The 20,156-nt window shown below is 35.2% G+C and overlaps 1 protein-coding gene across 40 annotated transcripts in view; it reads left to right on the top strand.

Moving 5' to 3' along the window:
• The window catches only part of LOC144294164 (uncharacterized), a 165,034-nt gene that overhangs the window by 39,480 nt on the left and 105,398 nt on the right, over positions 1-20,156 (top strand). For 5 of the 40 annotated variants that reach the window (XM_077865910.1, XM_077865912.1, XM_077865909.1 and 2 more), the window contains one exon: positions 10,969-11,217. The exons of the other annotated variants lie outside the window; for them this stretch is intronic. In XM_077865910.1, the coding sequence (XP_077722036.1) occupies positions 10,969-11,080 (112 nt within the window). In that variant the 3' untranslated portion in view covers positions 11,081-11,217. Of the gene's footprint in view, positions 1-10,968; positions 11,218-20,156 lie in introns of those variants that run through there. 40 annotated transcript variants of the gene reach the window in all.

The raw sequence follows: 20,156 nt of genomic DNA on the forward strand, positions 1-20,156 counted from the left end.
GGAGGATAGGGAGCAATTCTAGAATATGACCTAACAGCATAGAATACTGGGCAAATCTTACTCCTTTGTCTTTTCTTGCAATTTCCTTGTATTTTAAAAGGCAGGCTCAACAGCCAGTCCTGCAGCATGACATACAGAGTAGGCAGCCAAAACCCCATTGTTAGTGACGGTAAATACAACAGTGGATACAGTGGCGGAGCAGGGAGGGACAGGATACAGTGCAATGATTTCTAGGTATATTAGGTATCTGAGAATTAATGAATATTTAGTAGGCCTACTAATATTTGATCTAGCAAGTATTAATAGTGCCTTGGTTTTAACATTTGGAACTAACAGTAATTTATCTAATCTCTGTGTCAGATTATAATTAATTTTTTTCAACAAAGGATGGAAGCCGTACCCCAGCCAAATAACAAAATGTTATTTGTATATGCAAAACAGTTAATTATGTGATGCAATTAAACTAGTATCTCAAGAGCAATCTGAAAAGAAGAATATCATTGTAAAAATGACTTCAACAAAAATTTAAAATATAGAGCTTATCTTTGCTGTGATTTTGAGGGAAAATATGCAAAATAGACCAAAAAATTAATCTTCAGTGTTTAATGTTTATTGTTTCCAAAAACTCAGCTCTCTGAGGGCAGGGCATATTTCCCAAGCATATCACTCTCTGGACATTAGCTCTTTGAATCTTTTTGAGTACTATTTTGCTAGTAATTTCTTGAACTAGAACCTTCCACTTGACTCTAATTTAATAAAACAATAAGCTCTCACATGTCACATGTCAGATCTTTTCCTCAAATAATCTCAAAGGACCTTCCTAACAACCATATTACCTTTTACAGAAATCCCTAGATATAAAGTAGCTCATATTTGGGAGCGACATATCTAAATGCCAAATACATTTTCCAGAGACAGAAAAGCCAGTGACTTAACCCAAGTCTCAGATGAGCTCAAGTAGAAAATTCTGATTTTCATACCCCTGTATGATATTCTACTTCACTGTGACCACACTGTCCCCCATGAAGTTTAGTAAATTAATGATCAGAGCTTAATAAATTAAGTTCAGGGGGACAATGACAAACATTAGAACAGGACTAGCTTTTGGCCATTTTGTGGAAGAAATCATGGCTACTAGAGAGTACTTCCAGTTGGTATAATGAAATAGTCTTCTCATAAGTTAAAAATACTATGTTCTTCCAGTCAGTTCAGTTCAATTAAGTATGTACTGACCCTTTGCTATGTAGCCAAAACTGCACTAAGTTATGTTCTCAGGATACTGAGCTCATACTCCAAGATGAAAGTTCAATATGTATTTGTTTCAGCTCATCTACCTTAGAATATAGCAAATTTCCATTATTTGTGTTAACTGGTGTTATGTCAGTGCATCAGAATGGCTAGTAAGGATGGCCAAAACAGTGACTTTATATATTATTTTGAAAGATTACCTTACCCTTCCAGTGGGGAAGAGTGATGAGCCAACAGAGTAATGGTTAGCCTTTCTCAAGGCATGTACACAGCTTCTATTATTATGGGATAGAAAGTTATAGGTAAATAGGTAGATATCTTAGGATACTTGGAAATGCATATCCACAGGGGTCCACAGTTGTCTGCATAAGACTCATGGGAACGTTTACACATCTGAAACACTGATGATTGGAAATGTTACTTTAACGAAGAATATTATAGCTATATGGGAAGGATTTCCAGATGCTTTTACTCCCATATCTGAAACGAGAACTCCATAATTGTTGACCAGTAAAACAAAACACACACACACAAAACAGAATATGACTGAGAATTGTATCCAAATTTCACTTAATGTTTTACCCTTCTATGCATGTCACTTGAGGCATCCTTGATGAATTGATGGCCATGCTTGCTCAGCTCCTCACCATCTCAGATCTATTTCCAATCTAATGCCCTAGTCCTCTCATTAAGAGGCAGACCTAATCATGGGACCCATAGGTCCTTATGTAAAGACCCATTACCTATGAGTAGCATACAAAAGCCAACTTATTCTGAAAACCTATTCCCAACTGTCAATTGTATTGATTGATACTATACTTTTTACATTTCCATGAAAACACAATACCTTGCAAAATTGTAGGTATTCCTGAAAGAATACCTTTCTTTCAGGAGGGTTACTCTTACTTTATCTGTCTGAGGAATGTATATGAACTTCCTGGTTAGCCATCTATACTATACTAGGAACATAACTGTATACTCTATAGAACTCTATACTAGGAACATAAATCCTTGCTTTTTTTTTCAGAAATACACATTCTGTATTTACATTATTAATTTCAATTATTTAAAGTTGCTTTAATTTAATTATTTACAAACTAGTAGCCATTGTTAACATATGAATTATCACATAGCAAGTACTTGGGCATTTTGGATGCTCTTAAATGTGTGTTCGTTTGCCTCCCTCTCTATTTTCATCTTATTTTATTTTTCCTTCCCTTCTCTTATATTCATCTGTTTTGTTTCTTAAATTCCACATGAGTCAAATCATATGCTATTTGTCTTTCTCTTACTGACTTATTTAACTTAGTAAAATACCCTCTAGTTCCATCTATAGGAAACAAAGTGAGGGTTGCTGGAAGGGAGGTGGGTGGAGGGATGGGGTTATTGAGTGATGGGCATTAAGAGGCCACTTGATGTAATGAGGATTGGGTATTTATGCAACTGATGGATCGCTAAATTCTACCTCTGAAACTAAAAATACAGTATATGTTAGCTAAACTGAATTTAAATAAAATTTTAAAAAATATATGTTGATCTGAACTAATTGTATTTAGCTTCATTATCTTTCTCTTTTATAAATCACCGATCAAAGAATACTCTCCTTTATGCAGATACTTAACAGGGAAAATATACACCATTGTTTCAGAAACTGATTATGCAGATTGACTCTCATACTAAGAAATTAGAAAATTAACTCGGCACCACTGCTGTGGGACTTAAATTATAAAACTAGTTATATTTTGGAAACTTTGAAAATCTGCCAAAAGAGAAAATTATGAGATTGATTCTGTAAATGATGCTGTTCAAAGTTAAGCTACTTCTCTAATGGATTTGTTAGAGAGGAGTTTTTTTTTTTGTCCCAGACATATCTTTTGTTTTCTTACTTTTGATCAGTAGGTATCCTTTGTTTCATCCTGGAGTGAATAATTCCACCTGCAGAAAAATGTAAACCTATAATCATTTGTAAAAGGCAAACACAGTCCTCGATTAAGTAAATCAATCATAAATAGTCTCAATACTTCAAATAACACAACCTCATCCCACACTTCTTATTTTCTTGAGTATTGTTCCTAAAATAACAAATATGAGTGATGGAGGGAGAGACTAAATTCCTTTTTTTAAAGATTGTCCTGAAGTGAGGCACTTTCCCCACATAGAACACATTTATTCGTTAATTTGGCATTGAAGTGATGATACACACAGGAAAGTGCATATAGCATAAGTGTAAAGCTTAATACGTTTTTACAAATGTAACACACAATGTACTAACCCAGAGAAGCCCCCCTCATGCCTCTTTCTAATCATGATCTTTCTTTCACCGCAGGGGAGCCATTATCCAGACTTTTAACATCATGGATTACTTTGCCTCTTTTTGTACTTTATGTAAATTGCATTTGAGATAGGTACTTTTTTTCTTTCTGGCTTGTTTCCCCTCAATACTATATTTGTGAGTGGCTATATTTTGTTCATTCTCATTGCTATATAGTATTGCATTGTGTGAATATACCATCATTTATTTATCCATTCAACTGTTGATAAGCCTTTGGGTAGTTTCCAGGTTGGCTTTATGAATACTGCTGCTATGAATATTCATGTGAATGTCTTTTAGTGAACATATGCATGCATTTTTCCAAATGCTAAACCGACCTTATATTCCTGGAATAAACCACACGTTTCGTGATATATTATCCTATTTATATGTTGCTGGGTCTGATTTTCTAGGATTGGATTTAGGATCACTGCATTTATGTGGCTGAAAGAAATTAGTTGGTAATTTTCCTTTCCTTTAATATCCTTGTGAAGTTTTGGTGTTGGATTTCCCTGGGTCTTACAAAGGAGCTGGAAAGTATTCCTTCTTTTTCTTACTTGCTGGATAAATTCGTTCAATATTAGTGTTATTTCTTCCTTGAATATTCAGAAGAACTCACTTTGAGGCCATGTGGGTTTGGGTTTTTCTTTCTGGAATTGTTTTTAATAACAGATTCAAATTCTTGATTCAGATTTAGATGAGATTAAGATTTTCAGTTTCCTTTTCTGTTAACTTTGTATCAGGATTGATGTCATTCATCAATTGTGGAAAATGTTTGGTGATTATCTCTTTATTTCTAATTTCTACCATCATGTTCATTCTCTTTTCTTCCTCTGAGACTCCATTTACACAACTATCAGACTCATTGAATATGTGGGACGTGTCTCTCACCCTTTTTCCCCTGCTTCTGTCTGTGCATCAGTTTTGTATTTTTCATTTATCTGTTTTTCTATTAACTAATCATGCTATGTCCAATTTATTGTTAAATCCACCTTAAAGTTCCTAATTTCAGGTATTTACTTTTTGGTTCAAAAATGTCCATTTGTTTTTTATAGGTTTCAGTTTTGGGTTGCAATTTTCCATCCTCTTATCTCTCTTTTTTCATTTTTTTTTTTGTCTATCCCGCGAGCATATTTTTCATAATTATTTTCATATATTTCATAATCTTCTCCTGCTAATTCATATATTTCATAATCTTCTCCTGCTAATTCCAATATCCATGGGTCTTGTTCTATTGACTATTTTTTAAATTGTTGATTACAATTCACATAGTCTTGTACTTTTTCAAGTTTAGTGTTTTGATTGTGTAAAAAAGAACCACAGACTCCAGATTATGTAATAGTCAGCCAGACGGGTTTAACACTGTGCTCTGTTAGGCAGAAAGAATGTGGGGCTGACAACCTCAATATAAATCAGGTTACATTTTGGTAAAGAGATCTTTGATTGCCTCTATTTCTAAGGCAGGAGATTTTCTGTCAGGGCCAAGTCTGGATTTCACCTCCTCGCTTGCACACTGATACTCTCTGGTGTTTTCTAAAGACCAGGATGCTCCTTTGCCATTTAGAATGCTTAGGCTTATTTCTTTAGTTTTCTGTATAGCTTCAGGAATCAGAAATTTTAGAAGCAAGTCCACAATAGTATAAGAGGTCTCTCCATGTATATATTCTTTCTCACTTTAACTCTATATAACTGGTGAAAGATCTGCTGTCTTCTCTTCCCTAGGAAGGTCCGCCTGCCTGAAATGTGCCACACATCTCAATTCCTAACCTGCACTCAAACCTAGTAAATGTCACTAGAGCAAAAATGACTAGGATCTTCAGGTCACCTCTGCTGGTCTCTCCTCTCTGGACTTCTATTCCACTAGCCCTCATTTTCTTACAACCCTTGATGCTTTAAAATATAAGCAATGTAATATATATATATTATATATATATTATATATATATAATATATATATAATAAGTAATTTTTAAAACAGAAAGATAATTAAATTTTATTAAATAATTAAATTTTATCATTTTATTGGGAGTTGATTTCATCATAATTTTTTGGATGATCATTAATCAATGTATGAAACCATGCCTTCCTTTTTTTTTTATTTTTTTATTTTTATTTTTTATTGGTGTTCAATTTACTAACATACAGAATAACCCCCAGTGCCCGTAACCCATTCACTCCCACCCCCCGCCCTCCTCCCCTTCCAACATCCCTAGTTCATTTCCCAGAGTTAGCAGTCTTTACGTTCTGTCTCCCTTTCTGATATTTCCCACACATTTCTTCCCCCTTCCCTTATATTCCCTTTCACTATTATTTATATTCCCCAAATGAATGAGAACATATAATGTTTGTCCTTCTTCGACTGGCTTACTTCACTCAGCATAATACCCTCCAGTTCCATCCACGTTGAAGCAAATGGTGGGTATTTGTCATTTCTAATAGCTGAGTAATATTCCATTGTATACATAAACCACATCTTCTTTATCCATTCATCTTTCGTTGGACACCGAGGCTCCTTCCACAGTTTGGCTATCGTGGCCATTGCTGCTATAAACATCGGGGTGCAGGTGTCCCGGCGTTTCACTGCATCTGTATCTTTGGGGTAAATCCCCAGCAGTGCAATTGCTGGGTCGTAGGGCAGCTCTATTTTTAACTCTTTGAGGAACCTCCACACAGTTTTCCAGAGTGGCTGCACCAGTTCACATTCCCACCAACAGTGTATAAGGGTTCCCTTTTCTCCACATCCTCTCCAACATTTGTTGTTTCCTGCCTTGTTAATTTTCCCCATTCTCACTGGTGTGAGGTGGGATCTCATTGTGGTTTTGATTTGTATTTCCCTGATGGCAAGTGATGCAGAGCATTTTCTCATGTGCATGTTGGCCATGTCTATGTCTTCCTCTGTGAGATTTCTGTTCATGTCTTTTGCCCATTTCATGATTGGATTGTTTGTTTCTTTGCTGTTGAGTTTAAGAAGTTCTTTATAGATCTTGGAAACTAGCCCTTTTTCTGATATGTCATTTGCAAATATCTTCTCCCATTCTGTAGGTTGTCTTTGAGTTTTGTTGACTGTATCCTTTGCTGTGCAAAAGCTTCTTATCTTGATTAAGTCCCAATAGTTCTTTTTTGCTTTTGTTTCTTTTGCCTTCGTGGATGTATCTTGCAAGAAGTTACTATGGCCGAGTTCAAAAAGGGTGTTGCCTGTGTTCTTCTCTAGGATTTTGATGGAATCTTGTCTCACATTTAGATCTTTCATCCATTTTGAGTTTATCTTTGTGTATGGTGAAAGAGAGTGGTCTAGTTTCATTCTTCTGCATGTGGATGTCCAATTTTCCCAGCACCATTTATTGAAGAGACTGTCTTTCTTCCAATGGATAGTCTTTCCTCCTTTATCAAATATTAGTTGCCCATAAAGTTCAGGGTCCACTTCTGGATTCTCTATTCTGTTCCACTGATCTATGTGTCTGTTTTTGTGCCAGTACCACACTGTCTTGATGACCACAGCTTTGTAGTACAACCTGAAATCTGGCATTGTGATGCCCCCAGATATGGTTTTCTTTTTTAAAATTCCCCTGGCTATTCGGGGTCTTTCTGATTCCACACAAATCTTAAAATAATTTGTTCTAACTCTCTGAAGAAAGTCCATGGTATTTTGATAGGGATTGCATTAAACGTGTATATTACCCTGGGTAACATTGACATTTTCCCAATATTAATTCTGCCAATCCATGAGCATGGAATATTTTTCCATCTCTTTGTGTCTTCCTCAATTTCTTTCAGAAGTGTTCTATAGTGGGAACATTCCTCGACATCTTAAAAGCCATCTATGAAAAGCCCACAGCAAATATCATTCTCAATGGGGAAGCACTGGGAGCCTTTCCCCTAAGATCAGGAACAAGACAGGGATGTCCACTCTCACCACTGCTGTTCAACATAGTACTGGAAGTCCTAGCCTCAGCAATCAGACAACAAAAAGACATTAAAGGCATTCAAATTGGCAAAGAAGAAGTCAAACTCTCCCTCTTCGCTGATGACATGATAATCTACATAGAAAACCCAAAAGCCTCCACCCCAAGATTGCTAGAACTCATACAGCAATTCGGTAGCGTGGCAGGATACCAAATCAATGCCCAGAAGTCAGTGGCATTTCTATACACTAACAATGAGACTGAAGAAAGAGAAATTAAGGAGTCAATCCCATTTACAATTGCACCCAAAAGCATACGATACCTAGGAATAAACCTAACCAAAGAAGTAAAGGATCTATACCCTCAAAACCATGTCTTCCTTTTTAATACATAAGCTACAATATCGTCTGATAGATTTCATTACTAAACATTCCTAAGGAGAAGATAGCTCCCCCAAATGCTGATTTAACCCATTCAGTTGTTTTAACATAAGTTTCATTTTTTTTTTTAATAGTGGGGAATAAGCAACTATGCCAGTAAATGGTACTGTCTACATTCAGATAAAAATAATGTAAACTCTGAGATTTATTTTATTTTATTTTAAAGATTTTATTTATTTATTCATGAGAGACTACAGAAAGAGGCAGAGACACAGGCAGAGGAAGAAGCAGGCTCCCTGCAGAGAGCCAGATGTGGGACTTGAACCCAGGACTCCAGGATCATGCCCTGGGCCAAAGGCGGACACTTAACAGCTGAGCCACCTGGGCATCCCAACTCTGAGATTTATATATAAAAGATGATAAAAGGAGGATGCCAGGGTGGCTCAGTGATTGAACATCTAACTTAGGCTTAGGTCATGATCCCAGGATCCTGGGATCGAGTCCCGCATTGGACTCCCCACAGGGAGCCTGCTTCTCCCTCTGCCTATGTCTCTGCCTCTCTGTATGTGTCTCATGAATAAATAAAATCTTTTTAAAAAGATGATAAAAGCTATATCCTAGCATATAAAAATCTGGGATTCTAAAGCTCTGGCAAATATAAGGGAAGAAAATAAATTTGTTTTTTTTTCTTTTTGAATTTTAGAACTTAGTGGTAGGCTGGTGTATATGGAGTTTCTGTTTTGAAACATAAAAACATGATTTTCCCACTATATTCAGTAAAGATCTTCCTTTCCAAAATATGTTTTGAATAATGACATTAATCAGAAAGAAGAAAGACTTCAAGGAATGGTGTAATTAAATAAAACACAAACATAAGACAAAATGAAAAAAGGCTGTCTATTCCTATGAACAACTAGAGAAAAATTGTAAAAGATAAAAGTTCTTGTAATTTTGAGTTCTCTTATTTGCCCTCATTTTCTTATCCTTCTTCATCTTCATTTCCCTTTATCAGTATTTTCCAAATTTACTCCATTTTGTCTTAATTTACTTCTGTCTTCCACCAATATCAGGAATGTTGTGCATCAAGAATTATTAGAATTATTTGCTTCCATATTTCTCCCCTTTTAAAAGAGGCTCTATTCAGTGACTTGACTTCTGGCTCGTTTGATTTTGTCAATGTCTTCTCTGAGTTCCCCTTGTATTCAGTTGACATAGAAATAGAGCAACCTTCTTTCATCAAAATAAGATACATCATGGAATTTATCTTATTGTCTACATCTGGGATTTTTTGTGGTCATATAATGCTACATGCCAGTATTCATTTCTTATTTGCACAGTTTGCATGGTTGTGAGTGGATAACAAATGATAAGAATCAAATTTGTAGGACTTTGGCAATGAATTCTGTCCTCATCAAGACCTTTTATATTGTACAAGTCATGTTCTACAGGAAAGAAATGTTTATAGTGAAGAATGAAGTGCATTTATGATAATATTAACTTGCTTGTATCATGTCTCAGACACATGAACTTTTGTCATTAGCATTGATTGGAAAACTTGGATTGGAGCTATTTGTATGCTTATCCAGTTGTGGATTGTTTCTTAAATAGACATTGGAATTAAGAACTTCAGAGGCCAAATGAGTTACCTTCAGAAATAATTTCCTGCCTCCTTCTTGAAGAGAACAAAAACATAGATGAATTATGTTGCTTTGTGTAGTTGATTTTGTGAGACCATCAGAATCCATAAAGCTCAGTACAGAACCTAACTATAAGTCAGGCTCTTTTATGAACACTGATAACAAAAATAAAGAAAATATGAGAACCAAATCCACCAATTACAAAATTATAATTAATACGAAGTATGATTCCTCATAAAAACTATAATGGTTAACATTTATTGACTGCTTAATATGTACCAGGTACAGTGCTACCCAATTTACGTGTATTAACACATTGTACCTGTTGAATAATCAAAATACCATATTATGATTATTATCATTTTTAACTGAGAAAATTTGGCACAGAGAGATTAAGTTGCTTCACCAGGTCACATTCTCTCATTCTTAATCTACAGAGACAGAAATTAGCTCAAAGCTAAATACATAGGCAAAAAGAAAAAAAATTAAACATATTTAAGAAATCATGGGTTAATATATACAATATATCATGGGTTAATATATATAATATATAAAAATATAATAAAAATCAATAAAAGAGCCCAGGGATAATCAGGCAAATATGAACAAGTAGGCCAGCTGAGGTGGCTTGGCGGTTTAGTGCCACCTTCAGCCCAGGGCATGATCCTGGAGACCCCGGATCAAGTCCCACATCGGGCTCCCTGCATGAAGCCTGCTTCTCCCTCTGCCTGTGTCTCTGCCTCTCTCTCTATGTGTCTCTAATGAATAAATAATAAATAAAATCTTTAAAAAATATGAACAAGTAATTCACAGAAAGAGAAAAACACACCAATAAATACATGAACCTATACCTAAATTCACTAGCATTCAGAGAAACATAAATTGATAACAAATTATTAGTTCTCATTCATTAAATTGGAAAAAAATCATAAGCATTGTTAATGTTTATATTGATAAGAATGTGAAGAAACAAGATATTTTCATTTACTTATGGTGGAATATTAAGTTTGTTAAGCATTCAAAAGGAATGCCAGTTAGTACTAGTACTAACTAGGTTAGTACTAGTAGTGAAATTTAATATTTGATGAATCCAGTATTTTAAGGATTCAGGTTTTTTTAACAACACATGTCTAGAAATGTGCCATAGGAATATTTTCAATGCCTAAATAGCACAACTAAGATTTGTTATTACAGATTCATTTTAGAAGTAATTCTTGGGACAGAAACACTTATCCATAAAGAAACGTTTTTTGAAATATATATTAGAAAAAAATGATTTATTTCAACCCAGCTGGACCAATCGGCTATATGCTATGTTTCCATCAGGGACTACAAAGAAATGGAGATTTACCTCATGTGGGGATTTCTATCCCTGGCTATTCTCAGGCTTGAAGTCCATTCCTTTCTTTGATGTTTTGGAATTAGACTAAGGTTATGCAAATCATCTAACTTCGAAACAATGTTCTGATATTTTTTTCATTCTTTTGTTAGGACTGTGTCAGTGCCAGATTTTGTGTTGGTTGCCAGTGATTCAAGATTGAACAATGTACAGACAGTCCCACCTTTAAGGCATTATATGATCAAGACCTTGATTCACACATAAAAGCTTCCCCCCAAATGGGGTAATCATTCCTAAAAGAGAGAAAGTGGAGGAATAAAGCCTTCACCGAAATATTATACCATGAGACCAGAATATGAAGGAATTCCTGTCCTGTGCTAGAATATTTTAGAGAAAATGAATTTGTCATCAATAAATTTTCAAAGTATTTTTTAAAAATAAAATCTACATTTCCAGTTTATTTAAGGTTTTTAGCACAGCAGGAAGCATTAGGGTCACTTTCCCACATGGCAGCAATTATCTGAGTTTCAATGATTAATGCACTCTTTAGAATAAGAATGTACGCGCCGTTTTTTTTGTTTGTTTGTTTGTTTGTTTTTGCAGAATTTTCACTTCTAGATGATTATTCTCTTTTCCCGTCTTCCACATACACATATCATATTTATATATATGTCTTTTTACCATGCTCCTTGTCTAAAGAATGTTCTTGCATCTTACCAGCCAGTTTACTTTCTACCATCACCTCTTGGGCTCCTGCAGATTTTTATATTTTGTCACTCTTGTCCTAGATGGCAGAGTTAAAAAAATAGCCTGGATAACTTTAGATGATACAACAGATTAGAAAAAGATTTCTCCACGTTAATCACTTTTGCAAGAGGAGAAAATGCATTAGCTACAATTAGAGTTACAATATCAAAATATCTGTGTTTCACATCTTAATCTAATTGTGAACTTCATAAAAAATTAATAAAAAGTTATCATAAAATAAGTTCTTAGAAGAATCCATTTCTTCAGGTTTTAATACTGTATATTCTCCTGTGGGCTTTTTCCTTAACTTGTGTGTCTTTCCTCAAACCATTTCTTCTATTTAATATAAAGAAAATGGACAACTTTTCTGCCTGAGGAGGCCTACTATTACTTGAGATACTTTGCTCTGTGCACTGGCAAAGAAAATAAAGAATAAGTCCCTCATTGAAAGAAAAGAATCACATAAACATAGTCACTGGTTCACCTGCATAGCATTTTAAATATGATATTTAGGATTCCATTATAAAGTTTTACTTGGTACACCAGTAAGCCTATAGAGAAATCTACAGTATTTGGTTATTTGCTCACGTTCTCTGGTCTAGTGGCTGCTTTCCATTATTTTAGTCAAGTAGAGGTGGCAGATTTCATCTATTAAAGATGGCTGTAACAAACTCTCATGCCCTTCAATGCAACTTTGATCCTCCTTCCATTGAGGAATGTGTCTCTATGTTCCCGCCTCTTGAACTTAGGCAGGCTCGTGACCCAAGCAGAAAGAAACTAATTGATTTCTGAAGGTAGGTCATACAAAAGTGATTCAGCTTCATCCTGGCTTTCTTGGAATGCTCACCCAGAGAGCACAGCTACCATGCTTTGAGGAACCCCAGGCCACGTGTCAAGGTAACATGAAGTGTCACAGCTGAAAAGTCCAGGTGAGCTCCTAGCAAATGGCCAGCATCAATTATCAAATATGTAATGAAGATAATATTAAAAAAAAAAAATTCTAGTCCCTAGCCAATGAAGCCACCTCAGGCTCTGTCTGAGTCTTCCAACTTTGAGATGACAGTAGTCACAGAGCATATATTACCTGTCCCAACTGTGTTCTGTCCATAATATAAAACTGCTATAAAGATTAAATTATTTTATCTTAAAAATATTTTATTTTATATATTTTAATATTTTAAAAATCTTAGTGTCAGATTAGCTCACTCAACAGGTAGATATTTTACATACTAAATGCTTTGGATTATTTAATAGATCAGTAAATTTGTGAATCTGCTATTAGGATCACAGTTTAACTCTTGTTTTATTTCCAGCACTATGAACTAAGATAAATCACATACCTCTGTGGGTCTCACCTGAAGGAGAACCTTGTAGGAGAGGGCAGGGGACTCTTTCCCTGGTGATTCACGTGGAATTGGCCTGACATTTACTCTTGAATACACATTCAGGAACTGCCAGACAAGTTGGTTTCAAAGATGGGTCATCAGTATGCTAAGATGTTAAGCACATTCAACTCCTCCCAGTTTGTCCTTTTTAAAATAATTCAATGGACAGGGCAGCGCCGGTGGCCCAGTGGTTTAGCGCCGCCTTCAGCCCAGGGTGTGATCCTAGAGACGGAATCGAGTCCCACTTTGGGCTCCCTGCATGGATCCTCTTCTCCCTCTGCCTGTGTCTCTGCCTCTCTCTCTCTCTCTCTCTCTCTCTGTCATGAATAAATAAATAAAATCTTTAAAAAAAAAAATCAAGGGACAGAGAAGGGGTGTGTGTCTTATTTATTTGCTATTCCTTAGAAATGTAATCATGTCTACCACTTCCAGGGTCTTCCTGAAGTACCCTTCATTTAAATGTCAAATATGATGTTCTTTCTAAAAGCATGCTTTATGTTGTGCCCAAACTAGAGTCCAGTTAGAACCTCCTTTTAAACTGTCTGGTGTCACTGACATGTGACAAAGCATTTGACACATTAACTGCTTCTGAAAAACAGGAACATGTGTCCAATAAAGCTGCTAAGCTAAGAAAAAAAAAAAAATGAGGCTGAATCTGAGACATACCAATGTCCCAAATTGAAACATTTCATGCCAACATAATGCCTCCCTTCTGTGCATGTATGAATGTCAAATGCATACAAAGTACCTGTTTATCTGCTCATAGTCAGTCCATTTTTAAAGCTGAGCAGGAACACAGTTGCTGACCCAGGAAACGTAAATGACATCATTACCTAATGAACTGTTGCAGGATTCATTTGAATGTGACTGTCCTTTTGAAAAGTATGAATCTTTCCAGTGATTAAAGTGATTTAGACAGGAGTAGTTCAGGGTAGACAATATTAATTTAGGAATGAGTCATTATGTTCAGCACCAGTCTGGAACCTAATGAGCTGATTCAAATTCATTTAAATCACTTGGAAAATACATACAGAGGTTGCACAATATACATAATTTGGAACCAGAAGACAGTTCCTCTAAAAACCAATATATTTCAATCAGTAGAAATAAAATAAATCCATGGATTTTTTTTTTCCCAAATTGATGGGCTTCTTCAGTCCTGAAGTTTTAAAATTAACTAAGACTATGGAAGCACCTGAATTTAAAACTTCTTTTCAGAAGTGAATGAAAAGGCTGATTAATAATATTTCAAGGATGCTTGAGTGGCTCAGCAGTTAAGCGCCTGCCTTCGGCCCTAGGCATGATCCTGGAGTCCCAGGATGGAGCCCCACATTGGGCCCCCTGCATGGAGCCTGCTTCTCCCTCTGACTATGTCTCCACCTCTCTCTCTCTCTCTGTCTAATGAATAAATAAATAAAACCTTTTAAAAAAAGGAATATATAAAAATAATAATATTTCATTATTTACTTAAAGTGAGAGATTCACAAGATGTGGTGTCATCTCAACTATGAGAATTATTTTGTGTCTTGCCATGGTCAGTTTGGGAAGTGTGCCAGCAATGTCAGTTCCATTGGCAGAGAGATCAGAATTAGAATATTCATTAAATAATTACTAAATATATTTATAAGATATGTATATCTTATATAAAATATATATATATGTGTTATTTATAAGTGTTAATATGCCAAAATACATAAAGAAATGTGTCCATTTTGGTATTTTAGACAAGAACTTGTATAAGAGATGAATGGAGAATATGAAAATTTTTTTCCAATTTTTGAGGAATCATCCTGCATTTAAAAACAATGTGATTCCATAATGATTTTGCAGACACTGGCTATTCAAGCTTGGTTTTACATGTTTTGTGGGCTACTCATCAATCCCAATCACTGAATGTTGATTAAAAGGAGTTGTCCATAGGAATTCCTGACTTGACCAGTGATTATTTTGATACGAGCACAGAACACAACCCTAGTCAATGAGACATACAAGAAAATGTTAGAGGCCTTCTGGGAAGTTATTTTCACTTGTAAGGAGAAACGCAAATCTGATATCTCCCTATCCATGTTTTGGATATGATGCTTGCTATCTGACAGCAACCTTACAATTCTGAGGTAGTCACAGGGAAACCAATGAGAAAGCCCTGACATCATTGAACCAATCTACTCACTGGTCCTGGGCCTACTCTGCCCCTCTACTTCTTGTTACACAAGGCTATCAAATTCCTATTTCTTTAAGTCATGTTTATTGGATTTGCAGATATTTGTAGCTGTAAGCATCCTAATTGAGATCAAGACTCTCATAAATAGGAATCATCCAATCCCCTTCATGTAAATATTCCAGTGCACTGAACAAACTTGGTCAGTAATATTTTCTTATGTCTACCTTCAGTGTAAAGAGCCTCTAGGCTTATCCTTCTTTATACTGCAAGATGATTAGGAGAATACTTCTATAAATTCAAATTTAACTTCTGCTGACTTCTAGCTTCCTGTGTTACGTTATATAAATTTGAAGAAAGCAAATTTTCTCAGGGTGAAACTAATTGCATTGACCTAGAGATTAACATAAAGTGATACTGAATTCTTCTCTCTAAGCTCAGCCATAGACAGTAGCTATTGCTCACCTCTTATACAATACTTGTCACCATGTTACCTTATCGGATCTTTTCCCCTTGGGGATCCAAACTTGCTCTTTCATTCCTGAAAAGCAAATTCCCTTATCCTTAATATGTGGATAAGATCACCTACCTTGATGAATGAAAGGAAGAATTAGAAGCAGTGTTTATATAAATGTCTAGGACAATCGCTGTCTCCTAGATGCTTAATGAGAATGACTTTTGCACTTAGAGTGAATTTTCTGAGATTATTGGCAGTAAGAAAATGCCAAATAACCTCCCCACCCCACCCCAGTCCCACCTTAACCCTCACCAAGAAATACTTGCTTTTAGAGTAGCCTTGGTTTGGTTAAGGAACAGACCTAAAGGAATATTATTATACTAAAAGATAACTTTACATTAAAATGGTTTAAACCGAGTCCTCTTCTCCTGAATAACACACAGCCTTTTACAGAAGACATGACACATAAGAGAATGGTAGAAGCAAAATTTGGGTTGAAGGGAGTATGCATTTTAAATTTTGATAGATAATGACAAATTTCCAAGCACACTTTATATTATCACCAGAACTGGATGAAAGGATTAGTTTTCTACATGCTTACCAGCACTTGTAAAATCAATAGTTTATATTTGCCAATTTGTTTGGTTAAAAAGTACTATCTCATTATTTTAATATATATTTATTTAATTCAAGTGTTTTAAAATTATTTTATTATAAGAAATCCTTTATTTGGGGGGCCTAGGTAATGAAGGATAGTTGAAAGGCAGGCAGGGACAAGCACCCCTTACCCCAATCCCAAGAGGAAACTATCCTTAAAAGGACTTTATACCAGTCTGGAAGGAGCCCAGTACCCTTTCCCGAGTCACAAAAACCGGATTGGATGACAGGCGCAGGGAGGGTTAATCAGATTAAAACAGCCAGCCAACAAGCCCATAAACGCCCCTAGACTTCGAAATGCAGGTAGCAGCCCTCTTGAGTCCCCTCCCTCCTCTGGAGCTTTGTACTATCACTTTCCTATTCCTCAATAAACCTTACTTTTCTTCCCACCACTGTCTGTTCTACCTCTTCATTCTTTGAAGTTGTGTGAACAAGATCCGCGGGCACCAGCAAAGAAAAATCCTGTAAATAGATGGCTCAGCTGGTTAAGCTCATGTCATGATCCCAAGGGTCCTGGAATAGAGCCTGGGTGGGGCTCCCTGCTCAGCCGGGAGTCTGCTTCTCCCTCTCCCCCTGCCCCTTCTCCCTCCTCCCCTCCTGCTCTCTCATGCTCTCCCTCTCAAATAAATAAATAAAACCTTTAAAAAAAATTCCTTTATTTATTTTAGTTTCTGTGAAATATTTTTTCATATCTTTCCCCCATTTTTTTCCTGGATGAATTTTTTTCCTTATTAATGTCAGAGAACATGCATGATTTAAGTGTAAAGCTGGAATTAATCCTCTGTAAGGTATACATGTCAAAACTACTATTTTCCCATTTTTTTCTTTTAAGATTTTATTTATTTATGATAGACACAGAGAGAGAGAGAGAGGCAGAGACACCGGCAGAGGGAGAGGCAGGCTCCATGCTGGGAGCCCGATGCGGGACTCGATCCCGGGGCTCCAGGATCATGCACTGGGCCAAAGGCAGGCGCTAAACCACTGAGCCACCCAGGGATCCCCCTATTTTCCCATTTTATCGTTTGTCTTTTGACTTTATGTTTGTCACCTTATATTTTAAAAAACAAGGGTAGTAATCTTTAATGCTCTCACTCTGTTATGCCTTCTGAGTTCTCACAGGTTTTTTTTCACTATTTTCATGCTTTCATGCACCATTGTTTGAGCAAGAAGTAAGATAAATTGGCTTTACCTGTGTTCAGATTTTTTGTGCCTCTGTTTGTTAATGTTAGCCAACCAAGTCCTGCTGCTAGGCTTACATGAAGCCAGACACCTACACTGTTTTTTTTGTTTTTGTTTTTGTTTTTGTTTTTGTTTTTTTGTGGCAGAGAAGAGGTGTGGTGGCAGGGCGCCAAGCAAGGGGAGTGGAAGAAATTTTTCAAATCCACCTCTGAGAGGATAAGGGGAACTGATTATTTATGGGATTCTATGGGTTTTGAAAGTGGATGCAGGTGATTGGAGGTTGGGAAAAGGTGAGGTAGGGAGAAAATATGGATGTGTCTGTGAAGGTGTCACCCAATGATCTACAGGTACATACCTTGTAAGTACAAAGTGGCAGCACTAGCATGAAGGAAGAGCAAGATCTCAGGTTGTGTTAGGTTACTTTCCTTCCCTCTTGGTCCCTTCTGGCATCTGCAGGATTTCTATCCATTTCCTCCAGCCTTTGGTAGTCTTATAGGTGGTTGGGTCAACTACTACGGAACAGCTCATAAATCAAGTTAGCCAGAATTTCTTTAGGGTAGAATAATCAAGCATTTGGTAACTTAGGCTGTAGGTTTCATTAACTGATCTATTTCTTTCATTGATTTGGATTGTGAATCTCATTTTATGTTTATATCTACTTGAGCCTATTTCTATACTTTCTTTTTTGTTTCAAAGGGTATATTCCTGAACTATTAACATATTCTTTTAACTTCATCTTTATAACACATTTTATTGCCCAGTAGGATATACTTTGCTCCTCATGCACAAATATGTTATTTCATATTTAATTTATAATCAGTTTATTATCATCATTATTATTGAAGTATATTTGACATACAACACTATATTAGTCTCAGATATACAACATATCGATTCAACAATTCCATACATTATTCAGTGTTCACCAAAATAAGTGTAGTCACAGTCTGTCACCATATAATGTTATTATAGTATTGTTGACTACAGTTCCTATGCTGTAGTTTTCATCCCCATTATTTATTTTATGTATGGAAGTATGTACCTCTTAATCCCCATTATCTGTTTTTCCTACCCCCTCATCCACCTCACATCTGACAACCACCAGTTTGTTCTCATATTTAAGAGTCTGTTTGATTTTTATTTATTTGTTTGTTTTGTTTTTTGGATTCCACATATGAGTGAAATCATGTGATATTTGTTGTTCTCTGATCAATTTTATAGTAAAAAATCAAATATTTCAGTTAATTTTGTTTTAATAACTACTTTTAAAATATGAATATCATCTATCTCCAAATTAGGTGTCTTATACCATTTATTCAAATGTTCTTTATTTGCCTTAGGCTTTTTATAAATCCTAAATTTTGTTTTTGTTGTTAATCATTTACATCTAATTGCCTTTTAGTTGCTCCTCTGGGGCATTTAAGTTAATGATCATAGTAATTTAAAAATATAAACATTTTTTTCTTTTTAATTTATGTATTTTAGCAATTAATTCAATAGTAAATATATACTGAATTAGATACAAATGTGACCCTTGTGGAGCTTAAATTCTAGAAGAGCTTGTATCTTTCTCTTGTATAATTCCTCTTAGAAGCTTTTCAGTATCAACGAAGATAATATCTTTACTTGTCATATTTTGTATTTAACAAGAATGTTTCCAATAATGTGATCATAAGCATGATTGTGACTCTCAGCTTGAAATACATATCTCAGCTTGACATACATATTTTTAATGTTAAAATAGTAACTATTACTTTTTAAATTAAGAGTTTTCATCAGGAATGGATGTTGAATTTAATCAAACACCTTTTCTACAACTATGAAGATAATTGCTTTTTCTCCCTTCTTAACCTTTTAAATAATGTAGTATCTTAATAGATTTCTTAAAATTGAATGGTTAGTGGTCTCTTGAAAAGAAAATGCAATCTCAGCTGACAATTTTTTTTTATTGTGTTTATAATTTAGCCATATGTGGTTGAAATCCTTTGTATCTTAACTTGATTGAAATAGCTGAGTTTTGTTAATCATGTTAGCAATTTTTAGGAAGAATTAAAGTAATCTACAAATACAAAATTCTGCATATTCTAAATTCTATTTTTATAGTACAATTTTATCCAGAACTGAGCTCATCCACACCCCAAAAAACAAAGTAAATATTTTTATTTACATTTATTGTGTATGTTTATTTTCCAGAGATTTATTTATTTATTTTGTTTGTTTGTTTGTTTCCTGAAACCAAACTTTAGTTGATTTTAAAACATCAGAAGCTTAGGATTCTCAGTCTTCTCCTTAGCCCTGGTTTGTTAAATGCTACGGGTTTATTTTTCACGGCCTAACTAATTGGAGCTATTCGGGCTTAGGTTAATAATAAAACATTTTGGACAAAAGATGCAGGATTTGAAATGTTGGATTAGTTTATGTCAAAGGTTCACTTTGTATTCCTTTAAAGGAATAGTTTATTAGCAATGTGGTCTTGGATTTCTTTAAAGATTTATTTGAAATGTTTTGCCTCTGACCACATTACCTCACCACTCCACCAAAACAAAACAAACAAAAAATCCAGCCAGATTCTTAAATATATAACTTAATCTATGTACTATGTCACCTGTTTCATATGTATGTTATATAAATATACACTGCTCTGCAGTATTATCATATTTCTTTCTTTTGTTTTTATTAACTCAGATTCATTTAACATTCTGAAGTCGCTAAGTGTCACTTCTGCAAACAGCATCAAAAGATATAATCTCATTTTGT

The sequence above is a fragment of the Canis aureus genome, chromosome 22, assembly GCF_053574225.1.
Source record: "Canis aureus isolate CA01 chromosome 22, VMU_Caureus_v.1.0, whole genome shotgun sequence".
In the NCBI taxonomy this organism is placed as follows: domain Eukaryota; kingdom Metazoa; phylum Chordata; class Mammalia; order Carnivora; family Canidae; genus Canis; species Canis aureus.